General features: G+C 45.2%; 1 protein-coding gene across 4 annotated transcripts in view; it reads right to left on the bottom strand.

Annotated features, from left to right (window-relative positions):
- WDR93 (WD repeat domain 93) overlaps nucleotides 1-21,706 on the bottom strand; it is a 44,983-nt gene that overhangs the window by 6,755 nt on the left and 16,522 nt on the right. Inside the window, exons 8-16 of one of the 4 annotated variants that reach the window (XR_001821344.2) lie at nucleotides 17,684-17,768; nucleotides 15,753-15,924; nucleotides 12,241-12,311; nucleotides 11,650-11,736; nucleotides 10,195-10,314; nucleotides 8,506-8,719; nucleotides 5,536-5,599; nucleotides 3,538-3,694; nucleotides 3,030-3,151 (exon numbers count right to left, since the gene is read on the bottom strand). Coding sequence is in view for 3 of the 4 variants with exons in the window: in XM_017517373.2 (XP_017372862.1) it covers nucleotides 3,030-3,225; nucleotides 3,538-3,694; nucleotides 5,536-5,599; nucleotides 8,506-8,719; nucleotides 10,195-10,314; nucleotides 11,650-11,736; nucleotides 12,241-12,311; nucleotides 15,753-15,924; nucleotides 17,684-17,768 (1,166 nt within the window). In the remaining variant the exon portion in view is untranslated. Of the gene's footprint in view, nucleotides 1-3,029; nucleotides 3,226-3,248; nucleotides 3,420-3,537; nucleotides 3,695-5,535; nucleotides 5,600-8,505; nucleotides 8,720-10,194; nucleotides 10,315-11,649; nucleotides 11,737-12,240; nucleotides 12,312-15,752; nucleotides 15,925-17,683; nucleotides 17,769-21,706 lie in introns of those variants that run through there. The other 3 variants (XM_017517381.2, XM_017517373.2, XM_017517390.2) reach the window with 3 other exon arrangements.

The raw sequence follows: 21,706 nt of genomic DNA on the forward strand, positions 1-21,706 counted from the left end.
TTTAATAAAGACAGGGTTTCACTATGTTGGTCAGTCTGGTCTTGAACTCCCAACCTCAGGTGATCCGCCTGCCTTGGCCTTCAAAGTGCTTGGATTATAGGCGTGAGCCACCACGCCCGGCCTGTTTTCCAGTTTTCTACAAGTGAATATGTAACAACTCGGAAATAACGAATACACTTTTTTGCAATGGGAAATTACTCTCGTTGACGTAGTAGTTTTACACTTGAAGAGACATTCATGGGTTCAGCAGGTGTCTGTGGACTAGGTGCCTTTGGTTGAGGGTGACAAGTGTCAACAATTAGCCTGTGGTCAGGTGGAAGATGAGCCGCCCAGAGCTTCAGCTGCTGGCTCTTGGTCCTTTCCCACAAGTAGGGCGGCCTGTTGGCCTGGGTAACTAGCAAGGCTGACACTTCTAGGCCAGTAAGAGGAGGGGGTTAGACAAGAATCAAGAGAAATGGAAACAAACTCTTTCAGCAAGGGGGTCTCAGAGGCTCTAGGTGGGCATCAGAAAGCTCCAAGCCAAGACCCCCTTCTCAGGAGAACTACTTATTACGGACTAGACCAAACCTCATGCTCTTCACTAATTTCTTCATCATTCTTTTTAATCTATTTGCCAAAACAGTACTTTTTTTTTTTTTGAAAAGTTGCAAACAGGGAAAACACAAAGAAAGAAAACCACACGTACTTCTATGACCTGCATATAATCAATGTTGCTACCGGAGTATACATTCCCAGCCTTCTCTCTCTTTTACTTAGGATCAGGATTATACCATAAAATGTTATAACCTCTCTCCATCTTTTTATTTAGAAAAATTTCAAACTTATAGAAAAGTTGCAAGTAATACAATGAAACTTTACCTAGATTCGCCTGTTGTGAACGTTTTTATCTCCCTCTCTTTCTCTATCAATATTTTTCTGGACCACTTGAAAGTAAGTTGTAGGAACGTTATGTCATGTCTCTGTAAATTCTTCAGCTGCATCTCTCTTTTTTAAAAAATTTTTAATTAAAAAAATTAACAAAACATAGAGATGGGGGTCTTGTATGTTGCCCAGGCTGGGCTTGAACCCTCAGACTCAAGCAGTCTTCCCACCTCTGCCTCCCAAAGTGCTGGGATTACAGGTGTGAGCCATCACCACCAGCACAGCTGCATCTCTTAAGAGCAGGTCATCAGGAGTTAGAATAGGAACCCTCCCCAGTGAAGAGCAGCTAAACCTTCTTGGTAAACCTTTAGTGGGGGCCAGTGTCAACCATCCCCTTCTTCATTGTCTCCCTCCCCCAAGATTCACGATGACATTCCTCTCCTGAGGAATAGGGACATTTCCCTCCAGGGCGCGCTGACAGCCTCCCAGCCACCCCTGCCGCACAGGAACGACTTGATGAACAGGAAGGCGGAGAGGCGCTATGGTGTCACCTAGTGGTGATGTTGAGTTCTCCCAGGCATGAACTTGGATTAGTAGGGAACCATCATCATGGTCATACCCGCCATTTACTGAGCAACCACCCCGTGCCTGGTACTTTCCACGTGTCATCCCACTTAATACTCAAGCCCTAAAACTCAGGCATCATTAAAATGGCCAGAACACAGCCTGGCACATCACAGATGCACAATATGTGTTTTATAACTGAATGAAAAAACTGAACCTCTGAGAGGCAAAGTAACTCGCCCAAGGTCTCATTGTAAGTGGTTGTGTTTGGCTTCAGACCTGCATATCTTAACCATTCTACTTCAGACCTCCCTGAGGAAAGAGTCTAAATAGAGAAAGGGGGAAACAGTCGTGAAGGGACATTATGGTGATTGGAAAGATCACAGATCTCAGAGGTCACGTTACATACATAGGGACATCAGGGCCCTGGGAGGAAAGGGGTCTGCCAGCACCACCTATTTCTATAGTGGCAGGCCCGGGACGAGGACCCAGGGCTCCACTGATGACCTCAATCTATCCAAAATGTGTGGTCAGATCACAACAGGAATCATCAGCAAGGATTTGCAAATCACCAGAAATGTGTTGTGAGATGGATTAGAAGAGACACCTATTTCTCCAGAATGGCGTCAATACCGTTCCTTATGCTTTGATAGCAGAAAGGAGGGCAAGCGAACGGTGCCTGCAGGATTAGGGAGAGCGTGAAGGGGAAGAGGAGAAGCGCACCATAACCGTTTATCTGAATGACGGTAAAAGATGGGGTGTTAGATCACGGGTTGGCAAACATTTTCTGTGAAGGCCCAGAATGGAAATAATTTAGACCTTATATGTCATGCTGTCTCCTTCACAGCCTTCTATACTTCTGTGGCACACAGCAGCCACAGATAATACATATAGAAATGGGCACGGCTGTGTTCAAATAAAACTTTATTTATAAAACCAGACAGTAGGCTGGATGTGGCCTACAGGTCATAGTTTGCCAATCCCATCTTAGTGATTGTGTCTAATAACCCAAACATACTTTCTTTTTTTTTTCGAGGCAGGGTCTGGCTCTATCACCCAGGCTGGAGTACAATGGCACAGTCTTGGCTCACTGCAATTGCAACCTTTGCCTCCCAGGTTCAAGTGATTCTCCCAGCTCAGCCTCCAGATTAGGTAGGACCAAAGCCATGTGCTACCATGCCCAGCTAATTTTGTGTATTTTTTGTAGAGATGGGGTTTCACCATGTTGGCCAGGCTGGTCTTGAACTCCAGAGCTCAAGCAGTCTGCCCGCCTCAGCCTCACAGATTGCTGGGCTTACAGCATGAGCCACCGTGCCTGGCCTAAACATACTTTTAAGAGGGAATTGACAAAGTTAAAATGATGATCTTGACAACAAGAAAACACCAACTGGAAGCCCTTCTTTTCTACCAGCTTGAATTAATTACCCCTTTTCTACCAATCTACATGTGAGGTGGAGTGCAGCTCATGGGCTAGCATACGGTAGAACCCTTCACTTAGGGGAAATTTCAAGGCTGAAAGGATTTACCATAAAACAAACCCCACTATCCCTCAATCTAGAGAAAACCCCAGATGCGGGAGGGGGTGCAGACACAGAGCCCTTTACCTGTTCTGGAGGAAACGCTCACATCTTTTCTCCAACGGCAGTGCCTGGGGGAAGGCCATGTCATCCAAGTCCCTTTGAGGAATGGTGCAATTTTTTGAGATATTTTCCAGGAATGGGCAGGCCTCAAAATTAAAATAGAAAACAGAATACTGGATCTCAGCATCGTCGGTGGACTCAGTGTCTTGTGAATAGTCTCCTGTGATGAAACAAGAACACGTGCTCTGTGTGAGAGCCGCTCTCTCTGTGGGCTCTGCAGTCTGTGTGAGTATGTGGGCTGCTCTCTGCTCATAAAGCTGGGTCATGTTAGTTGAGTGGTGACTTCAGAGAGAAGACCCTGCTGGCATTTCATCGACGTGCCCTGTGAGGACTGAGCTTGGTACCCTCTTTGGCCTATGGTGGAGGGGGACACAGAGCAAGGAGGAGATCGGAGGGGCTACCCTCTGTTTGTGAAGAACTAAGGAAGTCGGGGAAGTGGTCAGTAGGCATCAGCCCTTGTTTCTTTCTGTACCTCGGAGCAGGAAACATGGATGGTGTCGAGACACGACGAACACTGGCTCCCAGGGGGCCTCCGGAGGAAAGCCTCCTGGGGGGGCAAAGGCACAGATGGTTTCAGGCTTAGCTACATCCATAAGGCACACGGAGCCATTCTTGGAAAAGATGAGCACCTGGGAAGCAAAGAGATGGTGAACAGGGGCTTCTACTGGACTCTGACCCTCTCAGGAAGGTCGAGTGTAGTGGTCACCCCAGTGAGGCATGAGAGAAGCAGCTGGACATAAAACATCTTGGGTCAGGCTGGGCGTGGTGGCTCACGCCTGTATTCCAAGCACTTTGGAGGCCAAGGCGGGCGGATCACCTGAGGTCGGGAGTTCAAGGCCAACCTGACCAACGTGGTGAAACCCTGTCTATAAAAATAAAGAAATAAAAATTAAAAAAAACAAAAACATCTTGGGTCCCTGCCTCCAGATCCATCCAGGGCTGCTGGGGACTGCACACACATGTGCTGACTCCTCGGGGTCCCCCTCAGCCAGCAGGCCCTCCTCCACATGTCATCTGCTCCAGGGTTACCCATCCCTCCCCCTTTCCCTAGTGTCTCTTCCAAGTTCTTTTCATCTCTGCTGAAGAGCTCACCCTTTATTTGGCCAAGATTCCGTTTCTCACCTGTGCTCCCGCCTTTCCCTCCCACTGCCTCGTGACCCTGCTCCTCTAACAGCCTCTCCTGGCCTGGGATCCGAGCTGGGGACTCCCTCCTGCCTGGGCTCTTTCCTCTCTGTAATGAACATACTAAACTCACCCCATCCTTAGAAAGGACTCACCCCCTTTGACCTGACATCCTCATCCAGGGGCCGCGCCACTTCCCCTTTCCACACCCTGTCCACTCCCCCACCTCCCACCCTCTGTCTCCCTCCCCCTGTCTCCAATGTGTTCTTGGTTTTTCTGCAGCACAGGACACCACTCTCACTTCCTTCAAACTCTCCTCTCTGGGCTTGCAGGACTGTCCCCATGCGGTTTTCCCTGGTGGGGCCCCTCTCAGTCACTTTGGGAACTGCTTTTCCAGGTCCTGTAAGTGATGGTAGTGCCCATGGCAACGTCCTCCCTATTCCCTATTCACTGCATCTCTTTAACAAGAGAAACCTGCTGTCCCCGCCCCCCGCCCCCACCGCACTTCAGCCACCACTCACTCCACCTTGCTGGTGAGCATGAAATCTACATTTTCAGCCTTGGGCTCTCTTGGAGCCTCCCCTGGGGGTCCTGTAGGCCCCTCGCCCTCTGCAGGGCCACACCAGGAATCACAGACTTTCTCTCCAGGCCTGCATTTCCCTCAGTGGGCCCTGTAAGGACCAAGGACCGGGGAATCTGCTCTGCAGGTAAGGATCAACCTCGGGAAATCAGCTCTGCAGGTGGGGATCAACCGCGCATGCGCCCTCTCCTTGGTCAGCAGCCTCAGGTGGCCCAGCATGTGGAGTTCATCTGCGAACTCTCCATCCCGTCTCTAAACATGCTGCTCCCCTCCTCCAACCTCTCTGTTTTGAGCCCCACCCCACACAGGGACACATCTGTACCCTTCTGCCCAGGGTACAGGACCTTCCACGGTCTGGCCCAGGTGTCGTCTTACCTGCATCCCTCAGCAATCTCCTGTTGCCGCACCAGAACTTCCATGGTGCTGCCTCCTCAATGCCTCTGGCTCAGCTCAGCTGTCACCTCCTCCAGAAAACACACTGTCCTCCCCTGCCACCAACCTCTGTGGGCTGAGTTAGGTGACCCCTCTCTCTGTTCCGTGCATCCATTAAAAAGTTCCTATCACAGCCTTTTTCATGTTCTAGGGCAGCTGCCTGGCGGCTTGTCTGTCTTCCCAAATGAGCTGTGTGCTCCGTGAAGGCAGGGACTTTTTATTTGTAAACCCGATAGGGAGTCCAGTGCCTAGCACATAACAGGCCTTCAGTAAGCATTTTCTAAACGATAGATGAACACATTCACCGAAGAGAAATGAGAGGCATGGGGAACCTACCATGCCAGGTAAGGCTGGGACTGGGGCCACTGCACAGATGGTTTTTTCCAGGTGCTTCACAGGCCTACAGGACAGAAAACACACAGTCTCAAGAATTTAAAAATGTTGATATCCTCTTCTAGGCATGTACCCTGGGGAAATTCAGAGAAACCAAGACATATGTGAGGAGGCTGTTCACAGCAGCAACAAATTAGGAATCATCCAAATATCTGTTAGTAGGAGGATACTTACATCAAGTGGTATATTATACAATGAAATATAATACAGTAATGAAAACAAAAGAACTGGAGCTACATGCATCAACATGTATGGCTCTTGTGAACAATGGTGCAAATCATGATACAGAAGAAACATCACTGAAAAACAAGTTGGAGGCTGGGTGCAGTGGCTCACACCTGCAGTCCCAGCACTTTGGGGGTCAAGGCAGGAGGATTGCTTGAGCCCAGGAGTTCAAGACCAGCCTGGGCCACAGAGTGAGACCCTGTCTCAAAAACAAAACAAAACAAGAAAGAAAAGAAAAGGAAAGGAAGGAAGAAAGGAAGAAAGAGAAAAGAAAGTGAAAGAAGAAAGTTGGAGAATAGATAATGGTTTCCTTTATAAGTTTCCTAAATATGCAAAGCTAAATAATATACTGTTTAGAGATACAGTCATACAAATGTAGTTAATTCTTTTATTTTTTTAATACATTCTTTTTTTCTTTTCACAGAGAAGGGGTCTCACCATGTTACCCAGGCTGGTCTTGAACTCCTGAGCTCAAGTGATCCACCCGCCTTGGCCTCCCAAAGTGCAGGGATTACAGGTATGAGCCACCATGCCTGGCCTAAATGTGGTGAATTCTTAAAGCAAAGGAATGATGAATTTAGAAAAATGGTGTGGTAGATTGAAAAGCAATTAGCTGTTTTTGGTAGTGATTCCCATCGAAAGATGGAGTCTGATTTTCTACCTCTTGAATGTGGGCAGGGCTTCGGGATGTGCTTTGCCCAATGGGACATTAGCAAATGTAACATGAACAGAAGCTTGAAAAGCATTTGTGTACGAGGGCTGCCGTCTCCTGCTGCCGGGCGCCCTTAGACTATGATGTGAGGAAGCCTGTGCTGGCCTGCAGGAGAGACCATGGGGAAACTGGGGTGCCCTGGCCAATAACGTGCTAACTGCCAGGTGTGTGAGCCAAGCCATCTTAGAGCCCCACTCCCTCAAGAGCCGTACGCTGCAAGCTGCCTGAAGGCACAATTGAGAGCGCAGGTGAGACCAGTAGAATGGACTGAGTTCAGCCCAAATTGCTGACCTGCAGACTCAAGGACCAAACAATGACTATTTCCTTAAGCCATTAAGTTTTGGGTTAGTTTGTTATTTAGCATTAGGTAATTAATAAGGTGTTTGGGGTGGAGCAAGAATGACTGATGAGGGAGAGGCATACAGGGATCCCAAATGGAAATGGAGATTATCTTTTTCCAACAGGTCCGTGGGAGTTGATCTCATTATTCTTTATTACACTTACACACACACACACACACACACACACGCACAATACAGGTTCATTTGCCTGCATTAAGTATTTTTAAATGTTTATTTATTATTTATTTATTTTTTTGAGATGGAGTTTTGCTCTTCTTGCCCAGGCTGGAGTGCAATGGTGTGATCTTGGCTCACTGCAACCTCTGCTTCCCGGGTTCCAGAGATTCTCCTGTGTCAGCCTCCCAAGTAGCTGAGATTACAGGCATGTGCCACCACGCCTGGCTAATTTTGTATTTTTAGTAGAGACGGAGTTTCTCCATGTTGGTTAAGCTGCTCTCAAACCAGCCTGATCCGCCCGCCTCAGCCTCCCAGAGTGCTGGGATTACGGGTGTTTGCCACCGTGTCCAGCCAGTATTTTTCATTGTTTAAAAGAGAGAGAGAGATCCCTGGGGAAACTGATGGAAGGTTACTGTGGGAGAAATGAGCCTCTTCTTGGCCATATGGGATAGGAAAGACATTATCTTAGTCAATTTTCTATTGCTTATAACCGAATACCTGAAACTGGGTAATGTATAAAGAAAAGGAATTTATTTCGTATAGTTCTGGAGCTGAGAAGTCCAAGGTCAACAGTCTGCAGCTGGTGAGGGCCTTCTTGCTGGTGGGACTGTCTAGAGGGCTGAGACTTCACAGGGTGTGGCATGGTGAGGGACTGGGTGTGCTCATGTTCTAGCTCAGGCACCTCTTCCTTTTCTTATAAAGCCGCCGTTTCCACCCCCATGATGCCCATTAATCCATTCCCCTATTAATCTGTTCATGCATGAGTGGGCTTATCCATTCCTGATCCAACCATGTCCTAAAGGCCCTGCCTCACAGTACTGCCATCATGGGGATCCAGTTTCAACATGAGTTTTCGAGGGGACGGTCAAACCATAGCAGCTGTCGTCTGTGCTCTCATACGGTTTTGTTAGAAAAAATTGTAGGTGAGCCGAGACTGTGCCATTGCACTCCAGCCTGGGTAACAAGAGCGAAACTCCATCTCAAAAAAAAAGGAAAGAAAAGAAAAAATTGTAACATTTGGTCGGGAGTGGTGCTCATGCCTGTAATCCCAGCACTTTGAGAGGCTGAGGCGGGTGGATCACCTGAGGTCCAGAGGTCAAGATCAGCCTGGCCAAGACGGTGAAACCCCTTCTCTACTAAAAATACAAAAATTAGCTAGGCGTGGTAGCAGGCACCTGTAGTCCTAACTACTCGGGAGGCAGGAGAATCGTTTGAACCTGGGAGGCGGAGGTTGTACTCCAGCCTGGGTGATAGAGCAAGACTTCATCTCAAAAAAAAAAAAAAAACAATTGTAACGTATATATGACATTGGTGATCTTCAGAAGCTCACCAGGACAGTGATGACTATACAAAAGGTAGACTCTCATCAGACAGGCTGTCAGATTTTACTATCAAATAGCAATGAAAATCATCTGTCTGGCAGATGATTTACCCTCATCCCGCCCTCAGGCTACTGACCTCTCAACAAGCACACTGACGGTGGGTCCTTGGGTCCTGCTGGCCTCCACCAGATGGAGGGAGGCGTCTGTGCACAGCACCACACATTTCATTTGGGATTTCACTGGATCTTCAGGGTACATATTCTGTCCTTTGTGGACTAAGAAATACCTTAGGAAGTGAATGCTTTGACAGAAACATCCCTGAGGAAGAGCAGCGACCCCAAGAGGGAATCCTGGAGAAAGTAATCACATGAGCCGGTCATGAAAAGGGGGTAGGCGAGGGCGCCGTGGGCACAGGGGCTGGGACCAGCAAGTGTGTGAGGGACTTGTAGGATGTGAAGGCAAAATCAAGCAGTGAGAACCCCCTGAGAGCAAACCAGGAAGGCCAGTGCCCAATGCCAGAGGAAAGGCCCCTGCAGGGGAATGCTGCTGTGTCTGGAGAGGAGCCGGGGAGGGGAGGACCAAGAGCACTGAGGAGGGCAGAGTCAGAGCTGGAGCCAAGGGGAGCTACCACCCAGCCACCCAGGGACCTTTCCTTCCCCTGCCCGTACAGCTTACCATGGATGCAAAGTTGTATGAGCAGGGGAAGGAAAAGTCGCGCACCCGTGCACGTGCGTGTGTGTGCGTGTGTGTGTGTGTGTGTGTGTGTATAGCCAAACAGCAAGAACTTCTCAATATCCAGAAAAAAGTGAAAACAAGGTATTTTGGTCAAGGGCTTGTGAAATCATGATCATTCTTCTTTTCTTGAACTATCCTTTGCTTCTATGATAATGATGTTGGATCGATAAGTAAGACAGAGGAGGGTCTTTAGTGGTGTTTATCTTAGCAGTGTGTGGGGAAAATATCCTCCGAAGTTGAAATAACCACTGCATTCTTCAGAAAGTGATAGCCAAGTGAGGAAGCACTTCGCTGGCTTGACAGACACCTGCCTCCCTGAGAACAGTCAACTCCCCAGTCTGATAACAAGCTACCCAACAACCAGGGTGCTATCTCGGATGCTCTGCAGCTGCCAGGAGGGCTGCCCAGTGAAGGTGGCCCATTTCCACTCCCTAGGAAAATACACCTCCATCTGCAAAATGGCAAACCACTGAGTCATTAATGGCCTTTTACACAGTCTTGTTAGAGGGAGGTACTTCCCTAGAGGCTGACCAATTTAGGAAGCAGTATCATTGATTTCTGTATCTGCAAAGCTGGACCCAGGATCCTAGAGCCCCACCACAGTGCCACCCACCCAGAATAGCTGCTGGTCTTGCTTTGACTGCTTTATAGGTCTCTTAACTAACTCCAACACAGTAGCGTTCCTGCTGACTGGGGCGGAGGTGGAATAGCAGGGATGACGTGCTTATTTAGAGAGCTTGGGGGCTGGGAGGAGGAGGGGTGAGGCCACCATGATCCCCCGTGCGGTGCCAGAGATGTTTCTTCATTGGAGTGCAATAATGAAGGCAATGGTCATACTTCTAGAGCCTGGTACAGGGCCAGGCTCACAGAAGTCACTCAATAAACACATGGGCAGTGGGAAGCATTGGCACATATTATGTCCAATAAATGTTGAATAAATGAATGAGAGGAGAGCAGGACCAGTGCCCCACGGCAACGTGAAGAACACAGAGGTAACAGAAGGCTCAGAGCCTTCGGGAATTCCGGAGTTCCCAGCCTCATTGCCCAGAGTCCCACCCAGGTACTAGGTAGACAGGCAGGGAGGGCTCACCCTTGGCCAGGTCCCACAGCGTGAGCACGCCATCCTCGCAGGCCAGCACCAGGTAGGAGGAAGAGCAGCTGAGCTGAGAGGCTACAATGGGTGCAGCACAGGGCCACACGCCCTCGGGGTCTAGGGGTAAGGACAACACTCACCAGCCTCCCCCAGACCCTGCACCTACCCATTCCTTCTACCTGCACAACCTGTGACTCAGACTGGCCTGCCTGTTCAGGGAATGGGAACCAGGAACACCTGTCTGGACTCACCATGTTCCTCCTCTCTGTGAAATGTTATTCGCCTTGCCTAGGATGATAAGATAATGTCACACTATTAACACTCTACAGCTAATATTTAATGAGCATGCCCTAGGTACTAGATACTGTGTTAGGCACTTCAGGAGTGTCATTTCATTGCATTCTCACAAGGTTCTATGAATAGGTCCTATTAGTATCCCCATTTTATAGATGAGGAGACTGAGGCAAAGAAGTGACTTGCTCAAGGCCATACAGTCAGCTTAGAAGGAGATGAGAAGCCAGGTTGCCTGGGAAAGGGATGGAAGAAAAGAAATTCCTCCTTTGTGAATTTTTAAATGTTACTTTTGAAGTATAATATAAAGTATAAGAAGTGTACAGTTCAAGGAATTATCACAGAGCAAACTTGCTCATGTAACTACTTCCATTAATTCTTCTTTTTTTTTTTTTTTTTGAGATAGGGTTTCACTCTGTCACCCAGGCTGGAGTGCAGTGGTGCCATCTTGGCTCAATGCAGCCTCATCCTCCTGGGCTCAAGCGATTCTCCTGCCCCAGCCTCCTGAGTAGTTGGGACTGCAGGCGCATGCCACGATGCTCAGCTAATTTTTTTTTATTTTTGTAGAAACAGGGTCTCACTATGTTGCCCAGACTGGTTTCAAACTCCTGGGCTCAAGAGATCCGCCTGCCTCTGCCTCCCAAAGTGCTGGGATTACAGGCATGAGCCACCATGCCTGGCAACCTCCATCAATTTGTAAAACAACAACCTGTATTTCCTTAGTGCCTTTCAATTTCAAAGAGCTTTCACATACAGAAACTCTCTGGGTTTTGCTATTTTCAACAAATGCATGCACTAGACAGCGATGCTATAATTAATGAGCTCTATGTTTTACATGAAAAACGAGTTGGGGTGTGAAGTGACTGGCCTGAGACTACATGGTTTGCAGACAGCTAGGGTGGCATTAGCACTGACCTTCTGATCCAAGCCTTTTTTCTTAGCTGCTTAAGGAGCCCTGCGGACCTGACTGTGGACTTTGTCCCTATTGACCTGACAGATTCTTGGGGTCACGCTATACCCACCAAGCCCCCTATTGCCTGCCCAGCTCTGGTCCCTAAAGTGATGCTTGAGGTATGCCAGTTACATGCTCTCAGCTAAGCTGGGGAAGGACATGTCTGCGAGCCCTGAGCTTAGGCAACTTCCATCTCAGCAGTGGAGTACCAGCTTTATCCTTTAGAGTTCGGTTTAGTGAATACAGGAAGAAATTGTGACTTCTGCTCCAGTGTACACCAAGGACACAGGCCATTCCTGGGGAGCAAAGAGAGAAAATGGGTGTTACATAAGAAGTCTGGGTGGCCTTGGGTTTGCACAGGTGTTTGCCCAAGAGGAAGCTGCTTTGAAGGCTGAAGTGGAAAGGAACTGGGCAGCCCCATAAGGGCTGTTCTTGGCACCCACCTGCCTTCCTGGTAGGGAGGACAGTCATAACTGCCCCTTGGCTGCTTCCACATATAGAAAATTCGCATCCTCAGTGTTTTATGTAATGTCTTCTACAAGGCAAATTGATCTCCAGAAGCAGCCAGGTGGGTGTGGGCTCGTGCCCTCCACAGTGCCAGCCACTGTGATCAGGGAACCTGTGCTCCAGGGCCAGAGGTGCAAAGAGAAGCTGATGGGCGATGGCTGACAACCTAACTCCGCTCTTCATTCCCTCCCCCCTCGCCAGGTTTGCTGGGGAACGTCTCTAGGACTGCTCGCTGAGGGCTTTCCCCAAGGTGATCCCTCGCTAGGACAACCACACACTTCATGTTCATTTACCTGAGGGGCCCTTGACTTCCGTGGGCATTGCAAACAGGCAGCTAGGAAGAAGGAAATAGAAGGTGGCCGTACTGGGAAAGAAAGAGACACGAGTCAGAGCCATGCAGACTCCCTGGCAAGGAGAGATGCTGGCAGAGTTGTGGTCCTAAAGCCATAATAGATAGAATGGACCTTCCCAGGGGTGGAGGGCCGTGAAGCAAATAACATTCTAGGTGCTGGTCCTATGCGCTGACCTTGGATGCTGGTGAGGGCAGGTTGGGTGGGGCTGGGTGTCCCTCCTAGGCCAGTGTGGTGTGCCAAGCTCTCACTAGAGAGGGCTGTCCTTTGGAGAGCCACCTCTGCTTTGGGAAAGATCTCCTTAAAGAGTGGAGTTGGGTGATCTACCTAAATGTTCTCTTATCTCAGGGGCAATACAACCAGCGTGGTGCTGATAAACTGGGTGTCTTAAAAAAGGCCCCAGTTTGTAAGGTGTGCAGACTTTCATGGTGTGAGTGCTACCACAATGGACAACTACAGTGGTTTAACCACTGGCTTGCAAAACCTTAATAATTTCATGTGCCGCCGGAGCTAGCCCCAGCTCACCACTGAATCTTGTCATAGTTCCAGTCAGTAGCAGGGGGCTGTTGTGAGCCATTAGCTTTAGGAATTTGTGTCCTGAAGTAAGAAAATTCAAGGTCCACTTGATAGCATGATGAGAGATTTCACTTCCCATGTGAGCACAAGAACAGTGGCTATGAGGAGACCTAAAACTCCTAAAACCAGCTCCCTCATTGGTACTTCAAAGAATGGGCCTCTCCAGCACAACATGGAGCTGATGAGACCTTCTTTTTTTTCATTTTTTTATTTTTTATTTTTTTTTTACTTCATCTCGGGGGCAGTCATCTTTGACTAGGAGCTACTGAGACCTGACTGCTCACCAAGATTAGAAAGTCCTGTATTAAAATCATATGCCTATGCTATATTACATTTAGAAAGGCAGGAAGGAAATAGAGAAAAATTTGGTAGTGGTGACTTCATTTGTCTTTAGGATCTTCTGTGTTTTTTATTATTTATTTATTATTTTTAAGTTCATCTCCTTTTTAATCTTAATTTTTATTATTATACTTTAAGTTCTGGGGTACATGTGCAGAATGTGCAGGTTTGTTACACAGGTATACACGTGCCATGGTGGTTTGCTGCATCTATCCCCCTGTCGTCTACATTAGGTATTTCTCCTAATACTATCCCTCCCCTAGCCCCCCACCCTCTGCTATCTCTCCCCTAGCCTCCTATTCCCTGACAGGCCCCAGTGTGTGATGTTCCCCTCCCTTGTCCATGTATTCTTATTGTTCAATACCCACTTATGAGTAAGAACATTCGGTGTTTGGTTTTCTGTTCTTGTGTCAGTTTGCTAAGAATGATGGTTTCCAGCTTTATCCATATCCCTGCAAAGGATATAAACTCATCCTTTTTTATGACTGCATAGTATTCCATGCTGTATATGTGCCACATTTTCTTTATCCAGTCTATCATTGATGGGCATTTGGGTTGGTTCCAAGCCTTTCCTATTGCAAACAGTGCCACAATTAACATACGTGTGCATGTGTCTTTATAATTGAATGTTTTATAATCCTTTGGGTATATACCCAGTAATGGGATTGCTGGGTCAATGGTATTTGTAGTTCTAGATCCTTGAGGAATCACCACACTATCTTCCACAATGGTTGAACTAATTTATACTTCCACAAACAGTGTAAAAGCATTCCTATTTCTCCACATCCAGCATCTGTTGTCTCCTGATTTTTTAATGATTGCCATTCTAACTGGTGTGAGATGGTATCTCGATGTGGTTTTGATTTGCATTTCTCTAATGACCAGTGATGATGAGTTTTTTTCATATGTTTGTTGGCTGCATAAATGTCTTCTTTTGAGAAGTGTCTGTTCATATCTTTTGTCCACTGTTTGATGGGGTTGGTTTTTTTCTTGTAAATTTGTTTAAGTTCTTTGTTGATTCTGGATATTAGCCATTTGTCAGATGGGTAGTTTGCAAACATTTTTTCCCATTCTGTTGGTTGCCAGTTCACTCTAATGATAGTTTCTTTTGCTGTGCAGAAGCTCTTTAGTTTAATTAGATCCCATTTGTCTATTTTGGCTTTTGCTGCCATTGCTTTTGGTGTTTTAGTCCTGAAGTCCTTGCCTATGCCTATGTCCTGAATGGTATTGCCTAGGTTTTCTTCTAGAGTTTTTATGGTGTTAGGTCTTATGTTTAAATCGTTAATCATGTGGAGTTAATTTTTGTATAAGGCATAAGGAAGGGATCCAATTTCAGCTTTCTGCATATGGCTAGCCAATTTTCCCAACACCATTTATTAAATAGGGAATCTGCTGGGTGCAGTGGCTCACACCTGTAATCCCAGCACTTTGGGAGGCTGAGGCAGGCGGATCACAAGGTCAAGAGATTGAGACTATCCTGACCAACATGGTGAAACCCCGTCTCTAGTAAAAAATACAAAAATAAGCCGGGTGTGGTGGCCCGTGCCTGTAGTCCCAGCTACTCGGGAGGCTGAGGCGGAAGAATCACTTGAACTGGGAGGTGGAGGTTGCAGTGAGCTGAGATGGCGCCACTGCACTCCAGCCTGTTGTCAGAGCGAGACTCTGTCTCAAAAAAATAAAAATAAAAAATAAAAATAAAATAGAGAATCCTTTCCCCATTGCTTGTTTTTGTCAGGTTTGTCAAAGATCAGATGGCTATAGAGGTGTGGCATTATTTTTAGTATTATTATTTTTTGAGATGGAGTCTCTCTCTGTCACCCAGGCTGGAGTGCAGTGGGGCAATGTTGGCTCACTGCAGCCTCCATCTTCTGGGATCCAGTGATTCTCCTGCCTCAGCCTCCCGAGTAGCTGGGATTATAGGCACCCGCCACCATACCTGGCTAATTTTTGTATTTTTAGTAGATACAGGGGTTCCCCATTTTGGCCAGGCTGGTCTTGAGCTCCTGACCTCAGGCGATCCGCCTGCCTCAGCCTCCCAAAGTGCTGGGATTACAGATGTGAGCCAAAGTGCCTGGCCTTTGTGTTTTTTAGATAACCAGAACAAAATTTTAAAAAGAGATGTCATATATAAAACAAAAATCAATTCTATTTCTCTTTTCCATAGATACCTGTTTCTTCATTTAACTCCATTTTATCAGCCTTTGTTCTGACTGTATTTTAACAATCTCCACACAACATTCTAAAAGATCTACTGATGGTTTCTGAAAATTCTCCCAAACCAGAAGGAACTTTTATATTTATTTATTTTAGAGACAAGGTCTCACCATGTAGCCCAGGCTGGTCTCAGATTCCGGGGCTCGAGTAGTCCTCCTGCCTCAGCCTCCCCAAGTGTTGGGATTACAGGTATGAACCACTGTGCCCAGCCCCAGAAAGAGCTTTTAGATCTCAGATTAATTCAGGTCCTTGGGTTGACTCCTGTATGTGCCAAAAGAGCAGAAGCTTGGGGAGGCCCCCCGGCTTCCCCGGGATTAGGGGCTTACCTGAGTGGCTCCTCCTCCCACTCCCCATCTAGGCACTTCCTGTAGGAAGCGTTGAAGATCTCAGCCTGCCGCTCCCACTGACTGTCCTTGATGAAGTGATTCTGCCCGGAGCCCAGGCCATAGCAGTCCTCTATCTTTGCAAAGACTTCCAGGGGGCTTTTGAATGTGGTGCCTAGGTTGAAAATATTACATAATTAGTCAAGCCATCTGACTTTTCCTTCCTGATTTTCCCCTACTTCCCCCACATTTCCCAGTTTCCTGCAGAATCTCTTATCCTCAGAAATCCATTCTTGCTCTGCAATTGGTCTGTGAGCCCAGGTATTCTGTCTTCTCCCAGCCTCTCCTGTGCCGTACCAGCTTACAGAGCCCAGGCAGGCAGCAGCTGCTGTCCGCCTTCTTCTGTATCTTCAACCTGCATCATTCTCTCTGGATTACAGAATATTTGCAAAGGCCGGGGCTTGGGGGGCGGTGGGGTAAGGGAATGTTGATAATGCACTAGAGACTTTAAATCACCGTCCCTGTCTCTCTAGCTAAGGAAGGCCCCAAATCTGCCAATTACCATCCCTTTTCAGCCCCTGCTGAGGGAAGACTCACATAATTAGGCAGTCTCAGTCTCTTCTTATGCCAACATTTACCCAATTACCTTCCTTTTAAAAAGGAAGGTAATTGGGTCAATTCTCTGCCAATCATTTTTCTTACTTCTTTTCTTACTTCTCTTCCCAGTAATCTTTCATTCCTTCTTTTTCATCTGTTCCTGGGCAACTTGAGGGACCCAGGCACCTTCCAAAGTGAACAGAATTCTGAAACTCAGGGTGCAAATCTCAAAATACAAAGAAACCCAGAAAATAAGTCATCTAGGTTTACTGTGGATTTCTTAAGAATTTGTAGTAATTCTTCATATATTCTGGACGTGGACCATTAGTGGGTTTTACGTGTTTTACAGATAACTTCTCCTTCTATGTGGCTTGTTCTTTCATGCTCTTAATGATATCTTTGATTTGAAATTCCTAATTTTAATGTAGTTGAGACTACATGTACACGCTACTCTGCCCGGCTAATTTTTGTATTTTTTATGGAGGCAGGGTTTCGCCATCTTACCCAAGCTGATCTTGAACTCCTGAGCTCAAGCAAATGCTAGGATTACAGGCATGAGCCACCATGCACGGCCCAGATTTTATTTAACCAATTTTTCACCTCTGTACATAAGGCTACTGTGAACATTCTTTTTTTTTTTTTAATCCTAACCACTAGACCACCAGAGATGAACATTCTTATAGCTATGTCTTTGTGATCATGTGTAAATGCTGAGAGGATATCCTCTGTATTCGCTGCCTACAATAGCTATCCTCTCTGCTCGTCTTGACCAAGTCTCATTTTTTGACACTTTGCCCAAATGTCCCTTTCTCTGGTAAAGCCTTTGCTTACTCCGAGCCAGACATATGGTCCCCCTTGCTGTAGTTATCACATCCCACTCTGGTGGTTTCTTGCCATTTTCCCTTAGTAGACTATCAACTTCTAGAGTGCAGGAGAGGAGAGGTGTTTTACTCATCTTTGTGCCTGGTGCATTACGGGCATTCAGCAAATAATAATGAATAAGTTAACATAGGAATGTAGGAATGAATGTATTACAACTAGCAGTCAAGTGAATTAGCACAGGAATGTAGGAATAAATGAACTCAACCTGGCAGTTCAGAAAAGATCTCTTTCTTTCCTGACCTTCCAATTCTGTTAGTTAACTGTATGTAATACAAATATATTACTTACATTTTTTGTTTTAATGTCTCAGAGCTTATGAGTTTAAAAAAAATTCATCTTTTAAAACTGTAATTTTGATATTGTTGCTAATAAATTGAAAAGATAGAACATGTGGGGAAAGGAGGAAAAAACAGAGAAATCAATGGCAAAAGGAGAGAGAGTTGAATCACACTTACCTGTAACAGGTTTAGGTGGTTTGATTTTCATTGTGTAAACCGGAAGAGTCAATTTAATGTCTCCTTTAAAACAAACATTTATATCCTAAAACAGGGAAAAGGGATAGTTAATAAGCCAAGAAAAGAGAGGAAGTAGAATAATTAGAAATACCGATTTTAAAAGAAGGTAGAAAAGGAGGGGGAAAAGAAGAAAAAGAGGACAAATAGAAAGTAAATAGCAAGATTACAGATTTAAACCCAAACATATAAATAATCACATTAAATGTATATGGTCTAAATACCCCCAGTTAAAAGTCAGAGATTGACAGACTCTATAAAAAGGCAAGACCCTTCCTGGGCATGGTGATACACACTTGTAGTCCTAGCTACTCTGGAGGCTGAAGGGGGAGGAATGCTTGAGGCCAGGAGTTTGAGGTGGCAATGTGCTATGATCATGCCTGTGAATAACCACTGCATTCCAGCCTAGGCAACATAGTGAGAATCTTTGAAACGATTTTTTTCAGAACAGGCAAGACCCAACTATATGCGGTCAAAATTTTTTTTTTTTTTTTTTTTTTTTTTTTTTTTTTTTTTTTGAGACAGGATCTTGCTTTGTCACCCAGGCTGGAGTGCAGTGGAATGATCACAGCTCATTGCAGCATCGACCTCCTGAGCCTAAACAATCCTCCCACCTCAGCCTTCTAAGTAGTTAGGCTCACAGGTATGCACTACCACACCCGGCTAATTTAGGTTTTGCAGAGACAAGGTCTCGCCATGCTGCTCAGGATGGTCTTGAACTCCTGGGCTCATGTTATCCCCCTGTTTTGCCTCCCAAAGTACTGGGATTACAGGTGTGAGCCACTACATGCGGCCAAGAAACTCATTTTATGAACCACTTTCTGAAACCATAGGGGGAAGAAAAAGAAACTTGTTATATTAAATATAATGACACAAATATATTAAGAATGAAAGTACAGAAAAAGATATATCTTGATAAAATGAATCAAAAGAAAGCTGGGGTGACCATATTAGTATTTGACATAGAAGAATTCCGAACAAAGAATATTATCAGGAATCAAAGGGTCAGTGAATAATGACAAAACGATCAATTCATCTGAGGACGTAACATTACAAATTGTTAAGCATCTAATTACACAGCTTCAAAATACATGAAGCAAAAATTTGTAGGAGTGAAAGAAGAAAAAGATAAATCTACAATCTTAGAGATTCCTCTTTCAATAAGCACAGAATAAGTAAACAGAAAACCAGTAAGAACATAGTCAGGATATAAAAGGAAAATAGGAAGGAGATAGAAGGCTTGAACAGCCTGACCAGTAACAGCTTTCTTGGTCTTGAAACACTCTTTTAAGTGCACATAAACACTTAACAAGATAATCCACATTGTGGGAATAAAACAAGTCTAAATAAACTTAAAATGATTCAAATATATAAAGTATGTTTTCTGATTGCAATGGATTTAAACGAGAAGCCCATTTAAAAAAGCTATCTATAACATTTCCAATATTTGGACACTAAATAACAGGCTTCTAAAAATCTACTAGTCAAAGAAGAAATACAAAAGCAAATTATAAAGTACTTAGAACTGAATGGAAATAAAAACATCAAAATTTAAAGCAGTATTTAGATACAAGTTTATAGCACTAAATGCCTATATCAGAAAAGAAGATCTCAATGATCTGAGCTTCTACCTTAAGAAACTAGAAGAGGAAACTAAACCCAAAGTAAGCATAACAAAGGACATAATAAAAAGAAAACTGGAAGTCAGCGAGAGAGAAAACAGAAAAACAACAGGGAAAAATATGTGAAACTAAAAGCTTGTTCTTTTGAGAAGATGAATAAAATGGACCGACTAGCCAAACTGATTAAGAAAAAAAGAGAGAAGACACAAATTACCAATATCAGGAATAAGAGGGATGACATCACAGTGAATTTTAAAGCTAATACAAGGATAATGATGGAATGTTATGAACCACTTTAAGCCAATAAATTTGACAACTTAGACAAAATGGACAAATTACTCCTAGACAAAGATACAAAAGCTTGCTCAAGAAGAAATAGATTACCTGAATAGTACTTTATCTATTAAAGAAGTTGAATTGGTAGTTTCACAAAGAAAGCTCCAGGACTAGATGGACACATTAGTAAATTCTATCCAACATTTTAAGAAGAAATAATGCCCAGCCTGGAAAACATATTTTTCTATAAAAAATTTTAAAAAATAGATAACCATGGTGGCATACAACTGTAGTCTTGGATTTGGGGAGCTGAGGCGGGAGGATTGCTTGAGCCCAGGAGGTTGAGGCTACAGTGAGCCATGATCCTGCCACTGCATTCCAGCCTGAGTGACAGAGTAAGCTCGTTTCAAAATGAAAAAATAAAAAGAAAAGAAAAAAATGTGCAGACAAATTGATGAGTCAAAAATGCAAGTTTATACGAAAATATATACAGTATGATCCCACTTACATAGAAAAAAAATTCCATGAAACAAAACTTTGTTTTTCAAAATAAATATAAGAATGTAAATACACACCGAAGATCTAGAAAACACACATCAAGCTAGTAATGGCAGTTACCTCAGAGGGGGTTGTTTATCTGAATTCCTTGACTTTTGCAAGAGTGATGTGTTGATATATTATTTGCGTAATTTGAAATATTATGTAACTATTTTAATTATTTTTTGTGAGACAGAGTCTCGCTCCGTCGCCCAGGCTAGAGTGCAGTGGTACAATCTCAGCTCACTGTAGCCTCCACCTCCAGTGTTCAAGCCATCCACCCACTTCAGTCTTTTGAGTAGCTGGGACTATAACCGCATGCCACCACACCTGGCTAATATTTTGTAGAGGCAGGGTTTCACCATGTTGCCCAGGCTGGTCTCAAATTCCTGCGCTCAAGAGATCCTCCTGCCTTAGGCTCCTAAAGTGTTGGGGTTACAGGCATGAGCCACAGTGCCCGTCCTAACATAACTTTGAAAGGGAAAATAGAAGGGGCTCTAGCGAGAGATTTCCATTCCAGAAGTTCACCACCACTCTACTGACATGCCTGAGTCCTCCAGGAGCCATGCCTCCTGAAAGCATGGTGTGTTCCTGGTCTCAGAGGAAGAGCCAGGAAACTCCAGAAACCTGCTCTGTTCTTCTTCTTCTTTTTTTTCTTTTTTTGTGGAAAGTGATTTATTTAGAGACAGAGAAACAGGAGAAGGAGAGAGAAAGAAATAGCTCACTCTCACACTGAGTGAGAGAATCCAGAAAGATGGAATCCAGGAAAGGAAAGTAGCTTCCACAATGAGTGGAAAGGAATAGAGAGATGGAGTTTAGGAGGGGAAGACAGGCTTCCAGGAGAGAGTTTGGAAGGGGACCCCAGAGGGGAAATCCAGGAGAGAGAAAGATGGCTCCCATGAAGGGAGTGTTCATGGAAGGAGACCCAAACATGGAGTCCCACCTGCTGTTCTGTAAGGTATTCCAAAACAAAGACAAACCCCCAGGTCACGCGGCTTGGTGGACTGGGCTGTTATCTTGGTAGGGGTAATCTGGGATTCATGGGACCCTCTTTTAAGAAAAAGAACACAGAACTATGCACACAAAATGCCCATGGCCACTGTAATTCCATCTAATATGGGGGAAATTGTAAAAGGAAAGTTAAGAGGCAGTAGGATTAAGTGATCATGGTTAAAACATGTTACCTTTGCTAATTTTACAAAAATATATGACCATATAAACATACTGCTTTAAGTGAGGGGCCCTGAAATGTAAGCTCCCTTAACTTCAGGTAAGGGAGATGACTTGGGGGTCACGTATTCTCAAGGACAGGAGGCCAACTTCAGTGGATATGAGGCACAAGGTTAAGTCACAGAGAATTGAAAACAGTGCCCCGGTGGAACATTTTAGTAGTATATTTTACATTTAAAGCAAATTTCAAGTAAAAATAAAAATCTTGGGCCAGGCATGGCAGCTCACGCCTGTAATCCCAGCACTTTGGGAGACTGAGGCAGGTGGATCACTTAAGGTCGGGAGTTTGAGACCAGCCTGA

The sequence above is a fragment of the Cebus imitator genome, unplaced genomic scaffold, assembly GCF_001604975.1.
Source record: "Cebus imitator isolate Cc_AM_T3 unplaced genomic scaffold, Cebus_imitator-1.0 Scaffold19, whole genome shotgun sequence".
NCBI lineage: Eukaryota > Metazoa > Chordata > Mammalia > Primates > Cebidae > Cebus > Cebus imitator.